The 21,863-nt window shown below is 32.7% G+C and overlaps 1 protein-coding gene and 2 long non-coding RNA genes across 17 annotated transcripts in view; 1 reads left to right on the top strand and 2 right to left on the bottom strand.

Moving 5' to 3' along the window:
* LOC100883300 (Myosin heavy chain-like) overlaps positions 1 to 17,468 on the top strand; it is a 132,067-nt gene extending 114,599 nt beyond the window's left edge. For 11 of the 15 annotated variants that reach the window (XM_012294157.2, XM_012294155.2, XM_012294153.2 and 8 more), the window contains 8 exons: positions 10,269 to 10,628; positions 12,390 to 12,544; positions 13,659 to 13,782; positions 14,305 to 14,759; positions 15,050 to 15,362; positions 15,518 to 15,781; positions 16,006 to 16,343; positions 16,569 to 17,468. In XM_012294157.2, the coding sequence (XP_012149547.2) occupies positions 10,269 to 10,628; positions 12,390 to 12,544; positions 13,659 to 13,782; positions 14,305 to 14,759; positions 15,050 to 15,362; positions 15,518 to 15,781; positions 16,006 to 16,343; positions 16,569 to 16,575 (2,016 nt within the window). In that variant the 3' untranslated portion in view covers positions 16,576 to 17,468. Of the gene's footprint in view, positions 1 to 1,660; positions 1,967 to 3,891; positions 4,109 to 6,003; positions 6,077 to 7,349; positions 8,170 to 10,268; positions 10,629 to 12,389; positions 12,545 to 13,658; positions 13,783 to 14,304; positions 14,760 to 15,049; positions 15,363 to 15,517; positions 15,782 to 16,005; positions 16,344 to 16,568 lie in introns of those variants that run through there. The other 4 variants (XM_076534747.1, XM_076534745.1, XM_076534748.1 and 1 more) reach the window with 4 other exon arrangements.
* Positions 10,800 to 12,489, bottom strand: LOC143265046 (uncharacterized). The gene is made up of 2 exons (XR_013039142.1): positions 12,352 to 12,489; positions 10,800 to 11,342 (listed from the first exon to the last, which is right to left on the bottom strand). It is a non-coding gene; the product is annotated as an uncharacterized LOC143265046 (long non-coding RNA).
* LOC143265047 (uncharacterized) lies at positions 17,294 to 19,228 on the bottom strand. Its single transcript, XR_013039143.1, has 2 exons — positions 18,793 to 19,228; positions 17,294 to 18,702 (listed from the first exon to the last, which is right to left on the bottom strand). It is a non-coding gene; the product is annotated as an uncharacterized LOC143265047 (long non-coding RNA).
* Between the last annotated feature and the right edge of the window lie 2,635 nt (positions 19,229 to 21,863).

The raw sequence follows: 21,863 nt of genomic DNA, 5'->3' as shown, positions 1-21,863 counted from the left end.
AAAAGAAACAAAGTAATAATAAAGTAGAACGTATTTTACCAACGATGAGTATTTTCTACGTGATTGATCGGTTTGGTTTCATGACAAAACCACTTAATCCCTACTTACTTAAACTTGTTTTGCCACGGTGAATCCCCATGTAACACGAACACGCTTCTAAATAATATGGTTTCATACACAATGCTGGTCACGCAATTGGGACAAGATGTATCTCTCTTTTTCTTGCTAACAGAGAAAGGTGATACACGGAGGAAAAAGTCGGATGTTTCAACTTGGTTACCTTCTAATGATTTTCGTTTTTGTAAATGTAACGATATGATTGTAAAACACAGAGTACATTCTCTTTTTAAATGATACAAAGTATATAGTAGGTGTGTGAGTTTAATGGTTGCCGTGTTTAATTCCATATTTTCTGTAGCAATTATTTTTTGTAATTTTGTTTTTGCTATTATCGCGACCTAATTTGTGCATGGAGACGTGTAAACGTTTATGGAAAGCAATTTTAATGCTTATCGACATTTATGTTACTTATTAGATCTATTTTATGCAAAGTAGCAATTTGCAATTGGGAATTATAATTATTTAAATTTGTTAATTTAACAACTTTTTGTATTTGAAGTTTGAAAATTTGAAAATTAGATTATTTGTTATTTCGAAAATTGCGAAGTTTGGAAATTTTTAAAATTGCAAAATTTAACTTTCTAAATTTCCAAAATCTGAAATTTGCGAAATACAAAATTTCCAAAATTCAAAAATTGCGAAATCTAAAATTTCCAAAGTCTAAAATTTTCAAATTTCAAAATTTCCAAAAATCTAAAATTTCCAAAATTCAAAAATTCAAAATTTCCAAAATCCAAAATTTTCATATTTCAAAATTTCCAAAATCCAAAATTTTCAAATTCCAAAATTTCCAAAATCCAAAATTTTCAAATTCCAAAATTTCCAAAATCCAAAATTTTCATATTTCAAAATTTCCAAAATCCAAAATTTTCATATTTCAAAATTTCCAAAATCCAAAATTTTCAAATTTCAAAATTTCCAAAATCCAAAATTTCCAAAATCTAAAATTTCCGAAATCCAAAATTTCCGAAATCCAAAATTTTCAAATTCCAAAATTTCCAAAATCCAAAATTTCCAAAATCCAAAATTTTCATATTTCAAAATTTCCAAAATCCAAAATTTTCAAATTTCAAAATTTCCAAAATCCAAAATTTCCAAAATCTAAAATTTCCAAAATCCAAAATTTCCAAAATCCAAAATTTCAAATTCCGAAATTTCCAAAATCCGAAATTTTCAAATTCCAAAATTTCCAAAATCTAAAATTTGCGAAAGCTAAAATTTCCAAAATTCAGTATTTCCAAAATCCAAAATTTTCAAATTCCGAAATTTCCAAAATTCAAAAAGAATCTACCAACTTTCAAACTCCTTATTTCAAAAATCTCCAAATTCCGTTCTCGCATTTCACATATTTGAAATTCCCAAATCTCCGTCATGCAGCTCGCAAACTTATGTCTCGTATGCAGCAGACCATGTTAATAGCCATAATTATCATTAAGTTATCGGTCCAAAATGTCTCGTAATTATCATTAACGATGATCGTTATCGAACTGGAAAGTCGTTTGTCCAGAAACAAGAGGAATACTTCGTGAATGCAGTAACGTTCGTCGTGTCGTATCGTGCAACTGGGTTAACTGTGCCACACGAAGCGTGTTCTCAAAGAGTTTTCGAAGCGTGTTTCAAGCGTTCATTTATCGGTTTATGAATCCGCTCGACGAAGCATCGACCTCCTGCATCGATGCTCCTGCAAAAGTTCCAGTGACCGACATTTCTTAATGAAAATTCTCAGCACGACCTTGACATTGTCGTATCGAGAGCTCGTCTACTATCGTTTCACCATTTTATCTCTCTCGTTTGATAGAATAATCAAATCGAATCTTATATGTCTGGTCTATCAGGAATGATAGCTGTAAGTATGCATTAAAGATACGAGGGAAAATAACCTGATCTATATAAGCGAAATAGTTATCACATTACTAATCACTAATTTTCAAACATAGAGATTTACATAGTGACAAATTTTGAAATTAAAATTTTAAATAGTCACATATCTTTGAACTTAACATTTTTTAACTACACATTTTCAAACAGAAATTTATATAGGCACAAATGTTCGGAATTAGAATTTGAAGCAAATTACAAATTTTTCATCTTGAAAATTTAGAAACAGGCAAGTTTAAGATATCAGTAATTTTCAAGCTGGACAATTTTTCAAATATCAAATCCAAAATATGACAAATTTTCACACTTAAAAATTTGTCAAATTTCAAATTCAGAGTATCACAAATTTTCAGCTTGAAAATTTCTCAAATTTCAAATTCAGAGTATCACAAATTTTCAGCTTGAAAACTTGTCAAATTTCAAATTCAGAATATCACAAATTTTCAGCTTGAAAATTTCTCAAATTTAAAATTCAGAATATCACAAATTTTTCTCTTGAAAATTTTTCAAATTTCAAATTCAGAGTATCACAAATTTTCAGCTTGAAAATTTCTCAAATTTCAAATCCAGAATATCACAAATTTTCAGACTTGAAAATTTGTCAAATTTCAAATTCAGAGTATCAAATTTTCAGCTTGAAAATTTGTCAAATTTCAAATTCAAAATGTCACAAATTTTCCTCTTGAAAATTTGTCAAATTTCAAATTCAGAATATCACAAATTTTCCTCTTGAAAATTTCTCAAATTTCAAATCCAGAATATCACAAATTTTCAGACTTGAAAATTTGTCAAATTTCAAATTCAGAGTATCACAAATTTTCCTCTTGAAAATTTGTCAAATTTCAAATTCAAAATGTCACAAATTTTCCTCTTGAAAATTTGTCAAATTTCAAATTTAGAGTATCACAAATTTTCATCTTGAAAATTTGTCAAATTTCAAATTCAAAATGTCACAAATTTTCCTCTTGAAAATTTGTCAAATTTCAAATTCAAAATGTCTCAAATTTTCCTCTTGAAAATTTGTCAAATTTCAAATTCAGAGTATCACAAATTTTCAGCTTGAAAATTTGTCAAATTTCAAATTCAAAATGTCACAAATTTTCCTCTTGAAAATTTGTTAAATTTCAAATTCAGAGTATCACAAATTTTCCTTTTGAAAATTTGTCAAATTTCAAATTCAGAATATCACAAATTTTCCTCTTGAAAATTTCTCAAATTTCAAATTCAGAGTATCACAAATTTTCATCTTAAAAATTTGTCAAATTTCAAATTCAAAATATCACAAATTTTCCTCTTGAAAATTTGTCAAATTTCAAATTCAAAATATCACAAATTTTCCTCTTGAAAATTTGTCAAATTACAAATTCAGAGTATCACAAATTTTCAGCTTGAAAATTTCTCAAATTTCAAGTTCAGAATATCACAAATTTTCGGAATTAAAAATGTTCAAACTTAAAAATGATAAAAATGACGAACCTCCAAACTCGATCGAATAAAAATACAAACTATCAAATTAATAAATATGTCCCATTAAAAATTTCCCCATCCAGCCTCGAAAGTCCGTGTCTGATCAACATAAGATTCTCCCTGGCTGTTCCCTAAAGGAAGCCCGCTCCGAGTATATCTACTTGTATCCCATTACTCGAGTAACCTGTTGCTCCACAATCGAGCTCGACCTTTCGAGCGCTGTTCTCCCGTTTCCTCTCTTTCGCCTGGCCGGACTTTTCTCGCGAACTTCGTCTCTGTTTTGGCCCGTTTCCAAAATGCTCCGGCTTCCTCCTACTCCTTCCCACCATCTTCGTTTTTCCATCTTCCTCGCTCTTCGTTTCCCTTAGAATAACTCAGAGGTGACCGTCTGCTCCAACGTGATGCTACACCGGCCGGTCAATCTGACCCAGGAAGAGGCAGTTGCACCGCGACTCCCTCTCGATACGGGCGTTGTCTATCGATGTTACGCAATTAAATGATCGTGCCAGGCCGATCGATTCGATCCGGACCAGTGAACCTCGGCTTCCGACCGAATTTCCATCGCGAACCATGAAAATCCGCTGGACGACGCCCGCCCTCCATCGCGAATGAACATCGAGTCTCATTAAGTGATCTTAACGGGGTATACAAAATCTGAACGGATCTCTTTGAGTGGCCTTAAGGGGCCTTCATTTATAAAATAATTGCTTCTGGATATTTACGAGCTTTTATCGCATGAAATGATCTTAAAGGGGTAGTTCTATTCGTATGTGAATCGCGTCTCATTGTTCGCGCCACGAGATGAGTGATACCGGAAAAAGTGCGACTACGGTTGATTTGAACGAGTGTACTGCATTTGTAATTGGAATTTTCGATTTCGGGTTTTGTAATTTTAGTAAATTACTGAGTTTTTCATTTTGGGAACTGAAATTGTCGGGATTACTGAACTTGTGTTTCTAAATGACTGGATCTGGATATCCCTAGATCTGGATTCTGAGTTCATAATATTTCTATATCCTCAACTAATAAATTCCTGTATCTCTAAATCCTTGAGTCCAAAGACAAAAATATTCCTAGATTCAAAAGGTCATTAGATCTAGACATTTTTTAAATCTTATATCTCTTGATCATTAAAGTACGTGAATTCAAAACAACCTAGACTAAAAATTTGATAATCTAAAAATTCCCTGGATTAGAAACTCTCTGGAGGCAAAAATCACTAGGTTCAAAATTCCTTAGCTCATTAATTTCTGGAATTCTAAAATCCCTAGATTTCTAAATTCCTGGAATACAATATCTTTAGACCTCTAATTCATGAAATAAAAAATCCCTAGATCCCTAAATCTCAAGAATTCTGTATCCCTAGGTCTGTAGTTATCAAGATAAAAATTCCTAGACCTCCCAATCTCCAAAACTACATGTTCCTAGATTTCTATTCCTCAAAAGTCCAAAAATCCCTAGATCCCTAAATCTCTAGAATGTCACATCCCTAGACTATTTATTCTCGAAATTCAAAAATCCCTAGAACCCAAATCGCTAAAATTACGTATTCCCAGATTCTTAATTCCCAAAAATTCAAAAGTCCCTAAATCCCTAAATCTCTAGAATGTCATATCCCTAGACTACTTATTCTCGAAATTCAAAAATCCCTAGAACCCAAATCGCTAAAATTACGTATTCCCAGATTCTTAATTTCCAAAAATTCAAAAGTCCCTAGATCCTTAAATCTCTAGAATGTCATATCCCTAGACTACTTATTCTCTAAATCCAAAAATTCCTAGAACCCAAATCGCTAAAATTACGTATTCCCAGATTCTTAATTCCCAAAAATTCAAAAGTCCCTAAATCCCTAAATCTCTAGAATGTCATATCCCTATACTTATTCTCAAAATTCAAAAATCCCTAGAACCTAAATCGCTAAAATTACGTATTCCCAGATTCTTAATTCCCAAAAATTCAAAAGTCCCTAGATCCTTAAATCTCTAGAATGTCATATCCCTAGACTATTTATTCTCGAAATTCAAAAATCCCTAGAACCCAAATCGCTAAAATTACGTATTCCCAGATTCTTAATTCCCAAAAATTCAAAAGTTCCTAGATCCCTAAATCTCTAGAATGTCATATCCCTAGACTACTTATTCTCGAAATCCGAAAATCCCTAGAACCCAAATCTCTAAAATTCCGAATTCCTAGATTCCTAATTCTCTAAATCCAAAAATCCCCAGATTTATAAATCTCTGGAATGCCACATCCCTAAACTACTTATTCTTGAAATCCAAAATTCGCTAGAACCCAAATCTCTAAAGTTCTGTATTCCGAGATTTCTAATTCTCAATATTCAACAATCCCTAGATTCCAAAATATCTAGAATCCCATGTCCCTACTCACAATACCCTTGAGTTAAAATTAAAAAATTAAAGAAGTATTAATCAAAATATTTAAATATCGACGACTACGAATTAGAATACCCCTTTTAAATCATTTCGTCCTCCACAATTATCGTGGATCTTTGTTATAAATAAAACAAATGTTGCTCAGAGGATTCGGAGGTGTAGAAATGTCAGAGGGTGTGTTTGACGAAGATGGAGAACGCTGGAAGTTCGGACTAGAGGTGTGACTATCGATATCGTAATTAATGATTCAAGTTGATGATGTTGTTGAGATATTGGTACACTGGATGCAGACACAAGTGGTTGAAGTAGAGTGAAGTGTGTGATAAGCGGTAAATTTATTATGCAGTAGGCATCTTAATTTTGAGATGCACTTAGGGTGCAACGTGAGATTCACTTGAATCTTGAGATTTACTTTAGTATTACTATTTACAAATTTACAGATTTACAAATTTACAGATTAACAAATTTACAGATTTACAAATTTACAGATTTACAAATTTACAAATTTACAGATTTACAGATTTACAAATTTACAGATTTACAAATTTACAGATTTACAAATTTACTGATTTACAAATTTACAGATTTACAAATTTACAGATTTACAAATTTACAGATTTACAAATTTACAGATTTACAAATTTACAGATTTACAAATTTACAGATTTACAAATTTACAGATTTACAGATTTACAGATTTACAGATTTACAGATTTACAGATTTACAGATTTACAGATTTACAGATTTACAGATTTACAGATTTACAGATTTACAGATTTACAGATTTACAGATTTACAGATTTACAGATTTACAGATTTACAGATTTACAGATTTACAGATTTACAGATTTACAGATTTACAGATTTACAGATTTACAGATTTACAGATTTACAGATTTACAGATTTACAGATTTACAGATTTACAGATTTACAGATTTACAAATTTACAGATTTACAAATTTATATTCTACAAATTTGCAGATTTATAAATTGAGATTGCACATATTTACGGATTTACCAATTTAAATTGTACAAATTAATAAATTTACAAATTTAGATTCCAAAAATTTACTGATTTACAAATTCAAATTCTATAAATTTATTGATTTACAAATTTAGTTTCTTCAAATTTACAGATTTACAAGGTTAGATTTTACAAATTTGCAGATTTAAAAATTTAAATTATACAAATTTACAGATTTACAAATTTAGATTTTTCAAATTTACAGATTTACAAATTTAGATTTTTCAAATTCACAGATTTACCAATTTAAATCATACAAATTTACATATTAGCAAATTTAAATTCCACAAATTGATTACAAATTACAAGTCCACAAGTCTATCTCCACCTCACAAATCACAAATTTCAGTTCCAATTACAAATGACGAACACAAACCGCAAGTAGCATCAGCCTTCACCCTGCTTCAGTGTATACTCCACACCAACAACATCATCAAACCTCCCCATCGAATTACCGATAACTAGTCACATCCATAGCTCTCTACCCCCATAAAGCCGCACTGATCAAATCTCCAAAATGCCGTCCATCCCATACGCCACGATGTCGAGCACCTCCGAAAGTTTCGAGGACCTGCTGACCTCCAACGAAGCCATAGACAGTTTCTCTCGGCCGCTGGAGTCCAGAAACCTGTCGAAAAGACCGCCATTGCCGCCCTTCGCGCGAAGACCAGCGAGCAGGGTTCTGGGTTCGAGTTCCACTCGAAGTCCTTCACCGTGCAGTCTTTCTTCGAGTTTGTCCCATCGTTCTCGATCCGTTTCGTTGGTGTCTTCGAGACCTCGCACCGGTCTGGATTCGCCCACGCTGTCCATAATCCCCCGAAGAATGTACCCCATGGTGGCCAGCTCGGAGAACATAGAGGACCTCTCCGCGAAGGAACAAGCGCCCGTCGTGTTCGACGCCAGTTTAAATTTCGTGATGGGCTGCGACAGACAGAGGGTCAGGCAGTCGTTCAGGCCAACGGCGTCGCACATGGAGCCGTCGACCGCCTCCTCGTACTTGTCCTCGAAGATCGCGCAGTTCTTGAAGAGGACCGATCACATCATGGACGAGTGGAGGAGTCTGGGGCATAAAGGAGACGCGGGGGATGAGATGGGGTCGCAGAATGTGTCGAGACAGGACGGACGCGGTGTGGGCAGGAGTCAGAGTGCCACGAACATTATGATCAGAGGTTATCAATATTACAGCAGGGCTAGCAGCGTGGCGAAGAACTCCTCGTCGAGGAGGTCCATGTCGCACGCGTCGGAGGATAGGACCATCTCTGATAGCGTCGTGGGCCAAGACGAGGTAGAGGATTTTGGGGGCTTTGGGGTTCAATAGGGGTAACTTGGATACGAGGATTTTTGGGGGGTCACTGGAGTTGGAGGACCAATGACTCATGTTTGGGGGTTTGAGAATTTGGAGATTTAGGGAGTTGACATTTTTGATATCTCTAATAGCATCGTAGACCAAAAGGTACAGGATTTGAGAGGTTTGGAGGATTCAGTATATTTGGGGGACCAGTGGGTTTTATTTATATTTTCGATGTAACTTGGATTGGAGGATTTTTGGGTGGTCACTGGAGTTGGAGAACCAATGACTCATGTTTGGGAGTTTGAGAATTTGGAGATTTAGGGAGTTGACATTTTGCATAACTCTAATAGCATCGTAGACCAAAAGGTACAGGATTTGGGAGTTTTGGAGGACTCAGTGTATTTGGGGAACCAGTGGGTTTTACTTATATTTTCGATGTAACTTGGATGCTTGCATTATTGGAGGATTTTCGGGGGTCACTGAATTTGGGAAATCACTATATTTGTCTCATGTTAGCAACGCAATCTAGATTTAATGGATTTGAGGGTCTCCGCAGATGCAGTAAATTTGGGGGACCAGTGGGTTTATGCTCGCAGTGTAACTTGGATACGAAAGGTTGAAGGTTTTTGGAGCGTTCAGTGGATTTGGAGGATCAAGTTTGTTTTATGTTTGTGACATAATTTATTTCCGAATATTTGGAGATTTAGGGAATTGGCAATTTGGTCATCTCTAATAGTGTCATGGAGCAAGACATGGTAGAGGATTTGAGGGTTCTGGGACGAACAGTTGGTTTGGTTTATATTCGTAATGTAATTTGAATGCGAGGATTTAGGGATTTAGAGAATTGGCAGTTTGAGTATTTTTGATAGCGTCGTGGGCCAAGACGAGATAGAGGATTTGGAGGTTTTAGGGGCTTCAGTGGATCTGGGAAATCAGTGGATTTGGCTTAGGTTTGTGATATAATTTGGATGATGAGTTTGGAGGTTTGAGGGCATAAAAATATTTTAGAAGTTTAAGGACATAAAAATATTTTAGAAGTTTAAGAAATTTCAGATATTTGGCAGCTCGAAAATTTAGATATTCATTCATTGGAAAATTTGGTATTGATAATCAAAGTTTGATAATCAAGAGACTTGATAATTTGCTAATACAAGCAAATTACATTTCAGAAATTTGGAATTCAACAATTTTTTATTAGAAAATTTGAACATTTGATTATTTAATAATTTGGTCATTTGAAAATTTGAAAAAAAAAATTCTTATTACTCCAATTATATAAAATAAATGACTTTGACATAATTTTAATTATTAACATAATAATGCTCCTTTTCATAAACAGTAACTATAAGCCACTGACGTAATTCTACAGTCCTGATACAGTTACTACAAATCAGTCAAAACGAAATCCACTAGAGTTAAAATTAGTTTCAACTTGAAATCGAACTAATTCGTTCTGAAATAGATTTTTAGGGGTTCATCTAGAAGAATTTTCTGGCTTTTTTACTCTCCATTAGCTGCTAGAACTTACATACTTACACCATAATTATTTAAAATTTTTTAAAATTATTCTTTAAGAAAAGAATAAATTATAAACATTTTTTTAATAGTGAATAAATGATGAATATATTTTATTTTTATGATATAAAATTGTATACATTTCTTTTTATTGCAAAGAAAATTTATTTAATGTCTTTTTAAAAATGAAAAAACTTATCTTTTTAATTTTGAAAGTATCTTAAATCCATTTATAACCACTAAAGCACATTGACTCATTGGCTCATGTTGAACAAATTGAATAAAATTTCCTTTCAAAATAAATTGTTCATATTGAACCATCTTAATGAAATTTGCTTTGAAAATAAATTATTCATATTGGACAAGCTTAATAAAAATTCCTTCCAAAATAAGTGAAAGACTTATATTGAACAAATTTAAAAAATATTTCCCTCAAAATAAATTGTTCACATTGAACAAACCTAATAAAATTTGCTTTTAAATTAGGTATCTCATATGGAACATATTTAACAAAACTTGAACAAGTATAAATAATCGAGCAAATTTTCATTAAAATTTTCTTATAATTTTTCTTATAGTTAAGCGAAATGACCGCCGACTTCGCGGAGGAGCATTCGACATCGACGCTGGCAGCGGAGAGGATCGACGCCGAAACGTCGGAGCGTCTTCGGCTGGAGAGAGAACTTCAAGATGTGACAGAGGCTAACAAGAATCTTCAGCAAACGACCGAAAGACTGGAAATGGAGCTTTTGTATGCAAGAGCAGCGGATTTGAACGGCGTCGCATCCGACGCCGAAGACGGCGAGGATGGCGGTGTTTACAAACAGCGGTACGAACACGCCGTTAGAGAACTGGAGTTCACTAAGAGGAAAATGGCGCAACAACACGAGGATGACCTGGAACAATTGGTGGGACTTAAGAAACAATTGGAGAAGAAGGTATGTTACTTGGATGTATTTTGCGAAACTCACGTTTGTATTCTCTTGGCTCTGAACTTTCGCTTGTATCGTGTACTTCCGGTAGTGACCGAAGTTTGCCGAACGTAGAAGAGTAGCGAGAGTCGGAAACGTTCGAACAACCGAACGTAAACAGAAAGTAATGTCACAATCTTAATGCAAGAACTTTTTTATTTTGGATGTTTTTGTTATGACACTTCATACCGACGTATTTGTGATGTTTTCCTGATTAAAATGAGGCCCAACACGACGTAATTCGAGACATATTTACTTGTTTCAAGTGTTTTGTTTATAAGGATGCTGTATCCTAGTAAGATTCGCGGTAAACGGACGAGTAATGACACCTCGGGTAATTTCGTTTTTCTTCGGTGCTATTCGGATCATCACGTGACACATTTGACAGTCGAAATCGTAATTCTTTATGACTTCCATGATTTTACTCGTATAAGTTATTAAAAGGAAATATGCTCTGAATTATGTGGTGTTTGGCCTCATTTTAATCAGGAAAATGTCACGTTGCATAAAAAAAGAACTGTAAATAAAAAAGTTAGCAACATATTAGCGTTGTAAACAATACAAGTTTTATCATTCTCGATTGCCACAATCAGCGTTTCTTTTTCACTCGCTTTCATTCTCCGCGTTCGAAACTTATCGTCAGTTAGATAAGATTAAATAGACATAAATCCCATAGAAAATCTACGGAATAAATTAAACCAAAGAATTAAAAAAACACTGATAAATTCAAAAATTGAATTACGAACAAGACTGAGAGACTGAAAGAAAACCGGCAATCTAACTCTTCATAACATTTGGAAAAAAATATTTTTATATGCATAAACGAATGCATGTTATTAAACAGAAAGAGTTTGGAAGAAAATTAAAATTGATTTACCTACATTATATATACATGTAAATTCTGTATTTTTCATAAAATATCCAAAATTGTAATAGCCTGTTGTTGAAAATGTACACATAGAAATGTTATAGTTGAAAAGAAATTGCAAATACTTTCTATATACAATAACAAATACAGAAATATTACAGTCTGCGAATACTAATGCGAGTAACTGTACCAGTTCATTAAAGGAACGTTGAGAAGATTTTTCTTACTAGAAACAGATGATGATTGAAGTAATTAACATGATTGTATGATGGTATTAAGAAGATAATATAATTAAGTAATTATAAGTAATGTGAGATTATGTAATTACGGTACTAATTGCATAAGTATATAGATGATGTAATTCATCTTAGATGTTAACGTCAGAATGAATTTTGATTAATATTAATAAGAAAATATTGGTAGAAATAATGTAACATCACAGAGAAGGTGTTATATGATTATACGTATAGTTGTCTTATTAAGATTCATAAGATAATACTAAGAAAATTAATTACTGAGAGTCGATATGAGGAAGTAATAAATATAATTTGACATCATCAGAAATAATTATGTTTTTAATATCAGGAAGATATACCAATAAAAATAATAAATGAGAATTATAAGAAATAGTTAATGGATATAATTTGGTTTCACTAGAAAGCAATATGTTACTATATAACTGTCTTCTTAATATCAAAAAAGTAATATTAAAAATAATAAAAAGAAATTAATTGAAACAGTTAATGAATATGATATAAATACATAAAACATACAGTATAATGTACATATAATATATTTTATTAAAGTACTTGTTATCTTTACCTTTCTAGTTACTTAAAAAATATCTGTTATCTTTTTAGTTAGCCGATGCGTACGAAGAGGTCGAAGAACAACGCCAGGTGGTTGGACAATGGAAACGTCGCGTACAAAAATTGAACGGTGAAATGCACGATCTAAGACTCCTCCTGGAAGAACAAACGGCTAGGAATAATCTTCTAGAAAAGAAGCAGCGCAAGTATGTGCTATTTGCACATTTTTACACTTTCTTTTTTTATCCAGTATCCAACAACTTCACACATTTGCTGCGGCGACGACTGTGCTGGCTGTATTTTTAGTTTTGCGTAAACTGAACTAACGTAATCGAAGAAATTTGGCAAATGTTGAGCGCACTGAGTGCTGAATAAAATGTTTTGTTCTATTTCTTTGTTTAAGAGAAGTAAATATTTTCATTATTGAAATAAAACAATGTTTTACTCTTGATATCATTTTTCATTCACATATAGAAATGTAATCATTTAAAAATAGCTATTTTTTGCTAGCTTATTTTGGTAAATTATTTAATGTTCCTTTAGGTTTTTATATAATAAATCACTTTTCAAGTACAGCATTATTTCCAAAATGTATTAATGAAAATTTATTTTGATGTCTTTATCGAACACCAATGTTGTGATTGTAATGACTATAAATTTATTTTCTTACTCAAAAATGATTGACAGTGTATTAGTTATTATGCCAAAGAAAATATTGAAACTTTGAGATATTGTTATTGTGAAAGATTATTGCTAAAATTATAATCAACTATTTATAGTAAAATTTAGTTAGCTAATTATGGTAAGAATTTAACTATTATTAACCATAACTACAGCAGATAACTTCTGCTTTATATTTGTATTAAAATGAAAATATTTCTTCATTAAAATGAAGTAGTTTGAATCTTATACTTATGATAATTTGCAGTGACATAATAACCTGACAAAATAGCAATAGTAATGCATTTTGATAATTGTTAAAAAGAAAGTTTACTATTGTTGAATTTTAAAAGTATGGAGAGTAGTTTCATTCGCATTTCAGTTGAGGCAACAAGTGTTTTTGGCTGTTTGCCAAACTGGTAATTTTGCGCGTCTGACAACATCTGCTACTGTTTCACTGACTGCACAAAACATGATTGACTACTTCAAAAATAGAGCTTCACATAGTCTCAGTCTAGATCTACTTCCTCACAAAAAATATTAGTTCAGAAAAAAAATGAGATATAATATTTTTAAATATTACATTTAATTTAATTTAATCTGATTCTCATCCTTAAATTAAATTAAATTTAATTAAATTTAATTTTGATGTTTAATTAGATTTGACTCGGAAACGCAGAATTTAATGAATGATCTTCGACAAGAGAAAGCACAACGTGAAAGGCTTGCCAGAGAAAAAGAGATCGCAATTGCAGAAAAGTTTACTATAGAACAAAATCTGAGTGTAAGTATATTTTTACTTCTGGTTAATGATTAATTATAACTGTCTAATTAGTTTTTTATGGAAATTTGTTAGAACTAGTATTGGTTACCGCTCTAATTTTAGCTATTATAGTAGCTAATCGGCGTGAAATTAATGGTTTGTTAAATCATTAAACGCCAAAGATTTCATTTTAATTCATCAAATAAAATTCTAAACTATGAAAAAAATTAATCAATACGCTTTATTAAAAATTAAATTCTAATTCTAAAAACTAATTAATGATTACAGTTCTTAACTGAAAAATTTAATTGATTAACTTTGTAAATTAAAATATCATGAAAATGATATTGCAAACATTGGATTTTAGAAATTTAACTCAGATAAATATTATATAATGCAAATTGATAAATATTGTCAATATAGTACTTGTAAAACGTTTAAATTTTACAAAATAACTTCTGCTCCTACAAAATTTATTTAACTGACTTCTATAAATTGCTTCAATCAATAACCAATTTTTAATCCATCTCATTTTTAACACAGGACGCCAGACTAGAAATTGAATTAAAAGAAGAAAGACTGCGAACATTAAGCCAAGAGTTGGAGGAGCTGACATTCGGTGGTAAAACAGAAGAAGAAGTGGCACAATTGAAGAAAGCCAAACACGAGCTAGAAAAGAGGGTAAAAGACCAAGAAGAGGAACTCGACGACCTTGCTGGTCAGGTGCAGCTTCTTGAACAAGCGAAATTGAGGCTGGAGATGAGCATCGAGCAACAACGAAAAGAAATGCGTAAAGAGTTACAACAAAGGGATGAGGAATTGGAAGATGTGCGTGGTAATTCATTGAAGAAGGTTAAAGCGCTGGAATCGCAACTGGAGAACGAACACGAAGAGAGAACGATACTCCTGAGAGAAAAACACGAATTGGAACGACGTTTAGTTGCCATAGAGGAACAGGACCGAGCTGAACGCGCTGTAGAAGCTGAAACTATGCTTAGGTTTGTTTACGAATGGAATTTTACTTATATTCGAAGTGCATTGTGATTAAAAATTTATGGATGTTTCTAAACTTTTGTCATATTTTGTGACTCTGAGACTTTGATATTCAAAAATTTAAAACTTTAGGGCTTTTACCTTTAAACTTTGAAATTTTAGCTTCAGAATTTCCACATTCCCAAATTGTTTAATTTCTAAATTCCTACATTTGAACATTTTTATTGCAAAATGTAAAAATTTAAAAGTTTGAAATTTCTTAGAGTTTTCACAATTTTTTATCTGTTATCTTAAGGTTAAAGAGAGACTTGAAGAGGACCAAAGCACTACTCAGAGATGCTCAAACAATGTTAGAGAGATCTAAAGGCGACTCAACAGGCAAAGCAGCATTACGACAACTGAAGAATCAATTAGAGGATGCTGAATGTGCTAGAGCCGCTGCAGTTAAAGCGAAGCAAGCTTTGGAACAAGAATTAAATGAAACTCAGGCATCGCTGGAAGAAGCTTTGCGACAGCGCTCTGAAGCTGAAGAACGTGCCAATGTAGCCAACCGCGAACGAACTGAACTGTTGTCGCAGTTGGAAGAAAATGAGGAAGAACTTGCTGAAGTAAGTTTCAATTTAATCATTTAAGTAAAGGGTAGCTTTTGGGTAACCCCTTAGAGATGTGATAATTGCTTTAAGATTACCATTAAGATTACCAACTTAACATCTTAACATAACTTAATTTTCCACATAATTAAGCAATTGTTTCTGGTTCACAGGTGTTGAAGAAGTACCGTGCAGCAGTTCAACAAGTGTCAGCGGAGCAGGCTCAGTTACAAGAGGCACAAGTGCAAATTGCAGCACTGGAGGCAGAGAAATCTTCATTGAAAGATCAGCTTTCAGAATTGACCCAACGTCTTGAGTCCGTAGAACAACTTGGTGATCCTACTGCAAATAGTCTTGCCACAAGACGACTAGAGTTTCGTGCTAAGGAGCTTGAAAGCAAATTAGAATTGGAGCAAACGACTAGAGCACGCTTGGAGGTAAACTACTTTAAATTTCTTATTCTTTCTACGTTTTGATTCTAAATTGATGACATTCGTGAGTTACGTTACCTTTTAACTCTTAAATACATTGCATTGTCATTTAGCAACATACCATTTCTTAATCATACAACTTCTGTAAATGTACTATTACATAATGTAATAGTTTAAGTTAAAGTATAATTTAGTGTAGACACGTTACCAATATTATTTGTACATTACAGACGCAGATAGCAAGATTAAAAGAGAACGTTGAGAAACTGCAAACTGAATCAGCATTACTAAGAACGAAGGAGCAGACTGCACAAGATGCTGCAAGAAGATTGCAAAGATCATTGCGCGAAGCAAGAGAAGAAGCTAGTTCAGCATTGGCACGTGAACAAGAATCCACAAGAGCTCGTCGCGAATTAGAAAAGTCACTTGAAGCTGCTGAAGCAGAGACCAAAGTCGCCAGGGATGACCTTAGGTTGGCACTTCAGCGAATCGACGATTTGCAAAGCGCCATTCAAGGAGAACTCGATTTGGATTGTAGCGAGGAAGGAACTACTGAAAATAGCGATAGGTATAGACTAATTGCTTTATAGTTTGACAATGGTGGCATAGCAAATATGTTGATGTAATTAGTTGTATGTCCTGAGTTGAGATGTGGATTTCTGATAAGTTGGGAATTTGTGATTTGAGAATTGAGAAATTTTGGGATTTGAATATTTAATGAAATAGATATCTGGGAATCTTGAAAATTAAAAAGTTTGAGAATACTGTGCCATAGTTCCTTTTCTTTTTGCAGTGATTGATGCGAACAGTTGTCGGACCTCGAGTCCGACGAGAACAAAGACAAACCGACTGATCAACGCATCTCTGAGAATCTCCCTGAGGATCCATCGTTCACCGACGCCTCGATGGATAACTGTTGATCGAGCAAGTCGGAAGGAAGAAAACTTGCAAGAAGCGAAACAAGCAATAAGAGGGATATCAAAAACAAAAACAAAATCCATGTGCTAGTTCAAATCTGTTAGATTTAGTTTCTAATTGTAAACATCTTATCGTCGTCACTGCCGATTGAGAAACAGCAAATCAAAGAGACATAAAAATCAAACGGGCTAAATGCGATCAGTGCAGATTTTTCATTGAAAACTAGACCAACAAAACGAAATCAATCGATTTGTACCAATCTTTACTATCTTTATATTCTTCTTCTACAATTTTACTCTTACGAAACGAAGACGAAATTTGTAACACTGTATAAATGTCCCTAGGAAAATTCGATGTCGTGGCTATTTATATTCTGCTTCTTAACGCGCGTTTTGGTGCTACTTTTGTCCGACAGTAGTTTTTCGTCGACGATGTCGTTGTTCCAGTCTTCCAAGGGAGATCTAATATTTTCGATGCTGTAGGCATCGAGGCGTGCATATTTTACGTGTGTACGGTTACCAAAACGGATCGCTTTTACAATGGCGTTTATAGATCACACTTGCTATGTACGTGGATATATCTAAAACAGGGAGCCTTAACTTCTTCATGAGCGAAAAGCATTTTACGCTTTTTTAACACTTCGCTACCTAGCCAACACTAGTTGGCTACACAGTTTGTATTATAAGACGCGGATACCGACTCAGTTCTTTGGTTTCTTATAAGGATTCACATGTAACTTATTGCTTTGTAAAATGCAGATATCTTATTTAATTAACTCGTTTGTGTACATGTTTCTTTCTCATCCTGATCCTGTCAACCTCTTCATAGAGTTTAGAATTTGTAAATGGTTTAATTAATCAACCTCTTCAGGGATTCTTTTTAAATCAGAAGAAACGATTTAATATTTATGTGGTTATTGTTTTAATTAATTGCAGTTAAATGATAATTATACTTATTTTAAATTAATTGAATAATAATTTATAGAATAATGATATACAAAAAATAACATGTATGTGGAGCAATGGTTAATGAATTAAAAAAGCTGTACACATATGTGTCAATGTCCTTGAAGAGATTGAAAGATATTGGTGACTTATGTAATAATTTAAAATCCTGAATTGTAATTTTACGATAACTAAACGAATGTGTATTTGTTGAGCAGACAATTGTACAATTTTGAAGAAGTTATTCTTGTTTTAAAGGATACAATTTAAAGAAAGTTATACTTGTTTCAACGGGTGTTCGAATACTTTTGTTACCAACTGTATATACGGCATTGCCATGAGGACAAATTTTTGGACAGGCCTGCTTTATAGAATATGAAAACGAACAAATAATATTGTTTCATGTAAAGAAAATAAAGATGATCTTAAAAATTATAAACTTGGTGTTATTAATACTACCTTGGAATGTTTTAATTAAAATATATAGTACATATATTTAAAAACTTAAGTATTTAGAAATTTAGGAATTAAAAAACTTCAAAATGTGAGCACATGAAGATTTAAGAATATAAAAGAAATTCAGAAATAAAAAAATTTGCAAAGCTAGTAAATGTAGACTAAAACCTTTATATTATAAAAAGAAATGATTCGTTGAAAAGAGAAGGTTTTCCACAGTAAGTGAAATAGATTGAGTAACATGATTGAAGAAGATGAGTCTACTGCTACAGAATATTTTATTAACCAGTCGTCACACCAATTGTGTAAATTAATTTGCACTCTTGAGCATCTATTTACACAATTGAAACGCGTGTAGTATCATTCATTTATCTTGATTCATAGTATCATCAGTACTTAAGTAGAGTTGAACGTTATTCAAGTAAAATGAGATCATTCGTGAATAACGAATAAGTTTTCATTGACACAATCTTTCATTTTATTTTGATAAATTCTAGTACTAACAAAATGTACTATGAATTGATTATTGAAATCTTTTGATGTTTTTATCATTTATTAGTCTATTCATTAAATTTCATACCGCATAAAGCTTTGCCCATTTACATTTTTCTGAAAGTAAAAATTCATTGTTCAAATCTTAACCAGACTCAACTTAATTTTCATGTGTTCATATTAATACATTTATTAGAAAATCTTTACCTCTAAATATGTCTGTACATATTCATCAAAAAGAAAGTACATCATATTTACATTTGTTATGAACGAGATTAGTCGACTTGTGTTAATATTTTATTAGTAGTTATTGTATTACAACAGAACAGAAATGATTTTCTCTTGGCCGAATGATCACCTGGTAAAGAGGTCTTTACCGACAAAATAAAAAATAGATCAGTCGCCATCTAGCGGACAGGGTTCCGGAGCAACTCATGGTAGCAGGATCGCAGAAAAGTAAAGGAGGTATGCGGAGAAGAGGTTTCCCGCGTATTCGTGGGCATGCGCGGTAGAGTCAAACTGGAGCCGCTTTCTCAACATGGCGTCGGGTGAAATGAATGAAATTAACGACATAGAAACAATAATTAATATTCACTTTCTCGGCATAAATTATGCACTTTTATCATTTAAGAACGGTTTTTAACCTGCAATCTACTTCCTCTTGAACTATTTATTAAGATTTTAAACGAAAATAATTAGCTATCTATAACTCAAAGTAAGTGAAATTATGAATTGAAATAATGCACAATTATTAATTAATTACTCGCTTTCTGAATATAATATATAAACTTTTATGATTGAAAAATAATCTATGATTCATTACCTATTTCCTCGTATTGCAATTGTTAAGATTTGGGTTTAAATTAAAATTAAAATTCGATTAGTAATCAATGCTGCAAAATTGCACGTGGTAATAGGATCGCAGGAAAGGAAAGAGGTATGCGGAAAGACATATCTTCTGCGCATGCGCAGTAGAGCTACACTGAAGTCGCCTATTCCAACATGGCGTCCCATTAACGCGTTAATAAACGCGTAATTTTTTATTTCTGAGCAATATTTTACGCACATTTAAGCTCAAATAGTACTTTTTTGTTCTACCTGAATCATACGCAACAATGTTACGCGTTTAAATAATTATTAATATTTTTCATAAATGTATTTTATTTATTCGATGGTACGCCATTTTGGAAAAATCCCACCCCTAGGTTTGTTATGAATGCGCACATTACTACTGCGCAAGCGTAGTTCTAATGAAATATCGGTTATTTCTTTTACTTTCCTGCGATCCTAATACGACCAAGTGCAGTTTCAAAACAAAATCGATGAACAATCGAATTGCAACTTTATTCAGAACTAAAATCTTGCGAATATTACATAGGAAAATAGGTAACGAATCACAGATCATAATTTCATCATGAAAGTGCATAAATTGTAAATGTGTACATAGGTACCAAATAATTAATAACTCTCGGTTATTAATCTCATTTTCTCCGTGAGATGCCATATTGAAATAGGTGTCTCCCGCCTACCTCCACTGCGCATGCGCGAGAAACGTGGTTCTCCATATACCTCTTTACTTTCTTGCGATCCTAATACGACCAAGTGCAGTTTCAAGAAAAAGTCGATAGACAATCGAATTGCAACTTTATTTAGAACTAAAATCTTGCAAATGTTACATAGGAAAATAGGTAACGAATCACAGATCATAATTTCATCATGAAAGTGCATAAATTGTAAATGTGCACACAGGTGCCAAATAATAAATAATTCTTGGTTATTAATTTCATTTTCTCCGTGAGACGCCATATTGGAATAGGTGGCTCCTGTCTACCTGCACTCCGCATGCGCGGAAAACGTGGTTCTCCAATACCTCTTTACTTTCTTGTAATCCTATTGAATTTTCATTTTCATTTGCACTCAAATCTTTACAAACGTTGCATGGAAAATAGAAAATATCATTTTCCGATGTTAAAAGTGCACCAATGCACTATAGAAATGGGTATTAATTATTTCTCTTCGTCATTAATTTCTTTTACGTCTTACGGCGCCATATTGAAAATGTGCTTCAGTTTGGCTTACCGCGCATGCGCTTAAATGCACGGGAAACCTCTTCTTCGTCTACCTCCTTTTTTCTGCGCTCCTGCTACCAGGAGTAACTTCAGAACACAGTCCATTAGATGGCGCTGATTCGATTTTTAAAAATCGAGAATTTCGATTAGTCAAAGAACGAATGCACATAATAACCGAATGTTAGAATATTTTACTGACAGGTTAACCGGTATCTGCGAATTTGAAAGGCATCTAATGCAGGTATACAATTAACTCCTGCATTTTGATATTACGAATCAGGTTAAACAGGTATTGTTGCAGGTACCTGTGCAGGAACAGCGAATCATAAAAGTAGAGGAAGTGAATTATGTGCATTGAGCAAGCGCGTTATGTTCAAAAATAGACATTATGTTCATGAAGACATCGTATTAATATACTTCAGTAAATATATCATTACGGAGATATTTTTATGTGAATTATAAAATGTAGAATATGTATTTAATGTCCTTTTTAGAGTGTTATAAGAACTTTCTGTACCGTATACAAAAACGTAGCTAAAATCAGATGATTGACTTCGAAAAACAAGGTATATATTTGTTAAATATTTATCGAATTATAATCACACAAGGATTGTTGCAATATTTGATTGCTTGTCTAATATTTCATTTAACTTTATATAATTCTTTCTCAGATTTAAAATAAAGTTACATACTTTTTTATGCAAAAGGGGAAATGCAGATATATTCGGAATAATTCACGGTGACTGACAGCCAGGGACAAAGGAAATTAAATTTTCAATTTACAAGTTTAATTTTTTTAACGTCAGTAAAGGCCAAGTATCACAACTACCACAAACCTAATTTAAAGGTTATGATTACGTACAACCGTAATGTATCATTAAAATTTTTTGAACACTGGTATTATCATTAGAAAAGATTAATAGATAATAACCGAACAATATCGGTTACCGTTAACCGATATAAACAAACATAAATTTTATTACCGACTGTACTATTATCTCGTTACTTGTAACGGTTATTTACAATTTACAATAATTGATACATTTATTTTGAAAGTAGTGCAAGTCCACCTTAGACTGAAGTTATTTTTAGCTGAATATATTACGACTTTTAGTAATACGGAAAATTCTGTAAAAAATTAAAAATTGTATAATATTGGTGGCATAACCTCAATATGAGTATCTGTTGGTCTGGCTAGGTATCATCGCT

This window comes from Megachile rotundata, chromosome 8, assembly GCF_050947335.1.
Source record: "Megachile rotundata isolate GNS110a chromosome 8, iyMegRotu1, whole genome shotgun sequence".
NCBI lineage: Eukaryota > Metazoa > Arthropoda > Insecta > Hymenoptera > Megachilidae > Megachile > Megachile rotundata.
The sequence above is the reverse complement of the archived record's forward strand: the minus strand, read 5'-3'. Positions and strand labels throughout refer to the sequence as shown.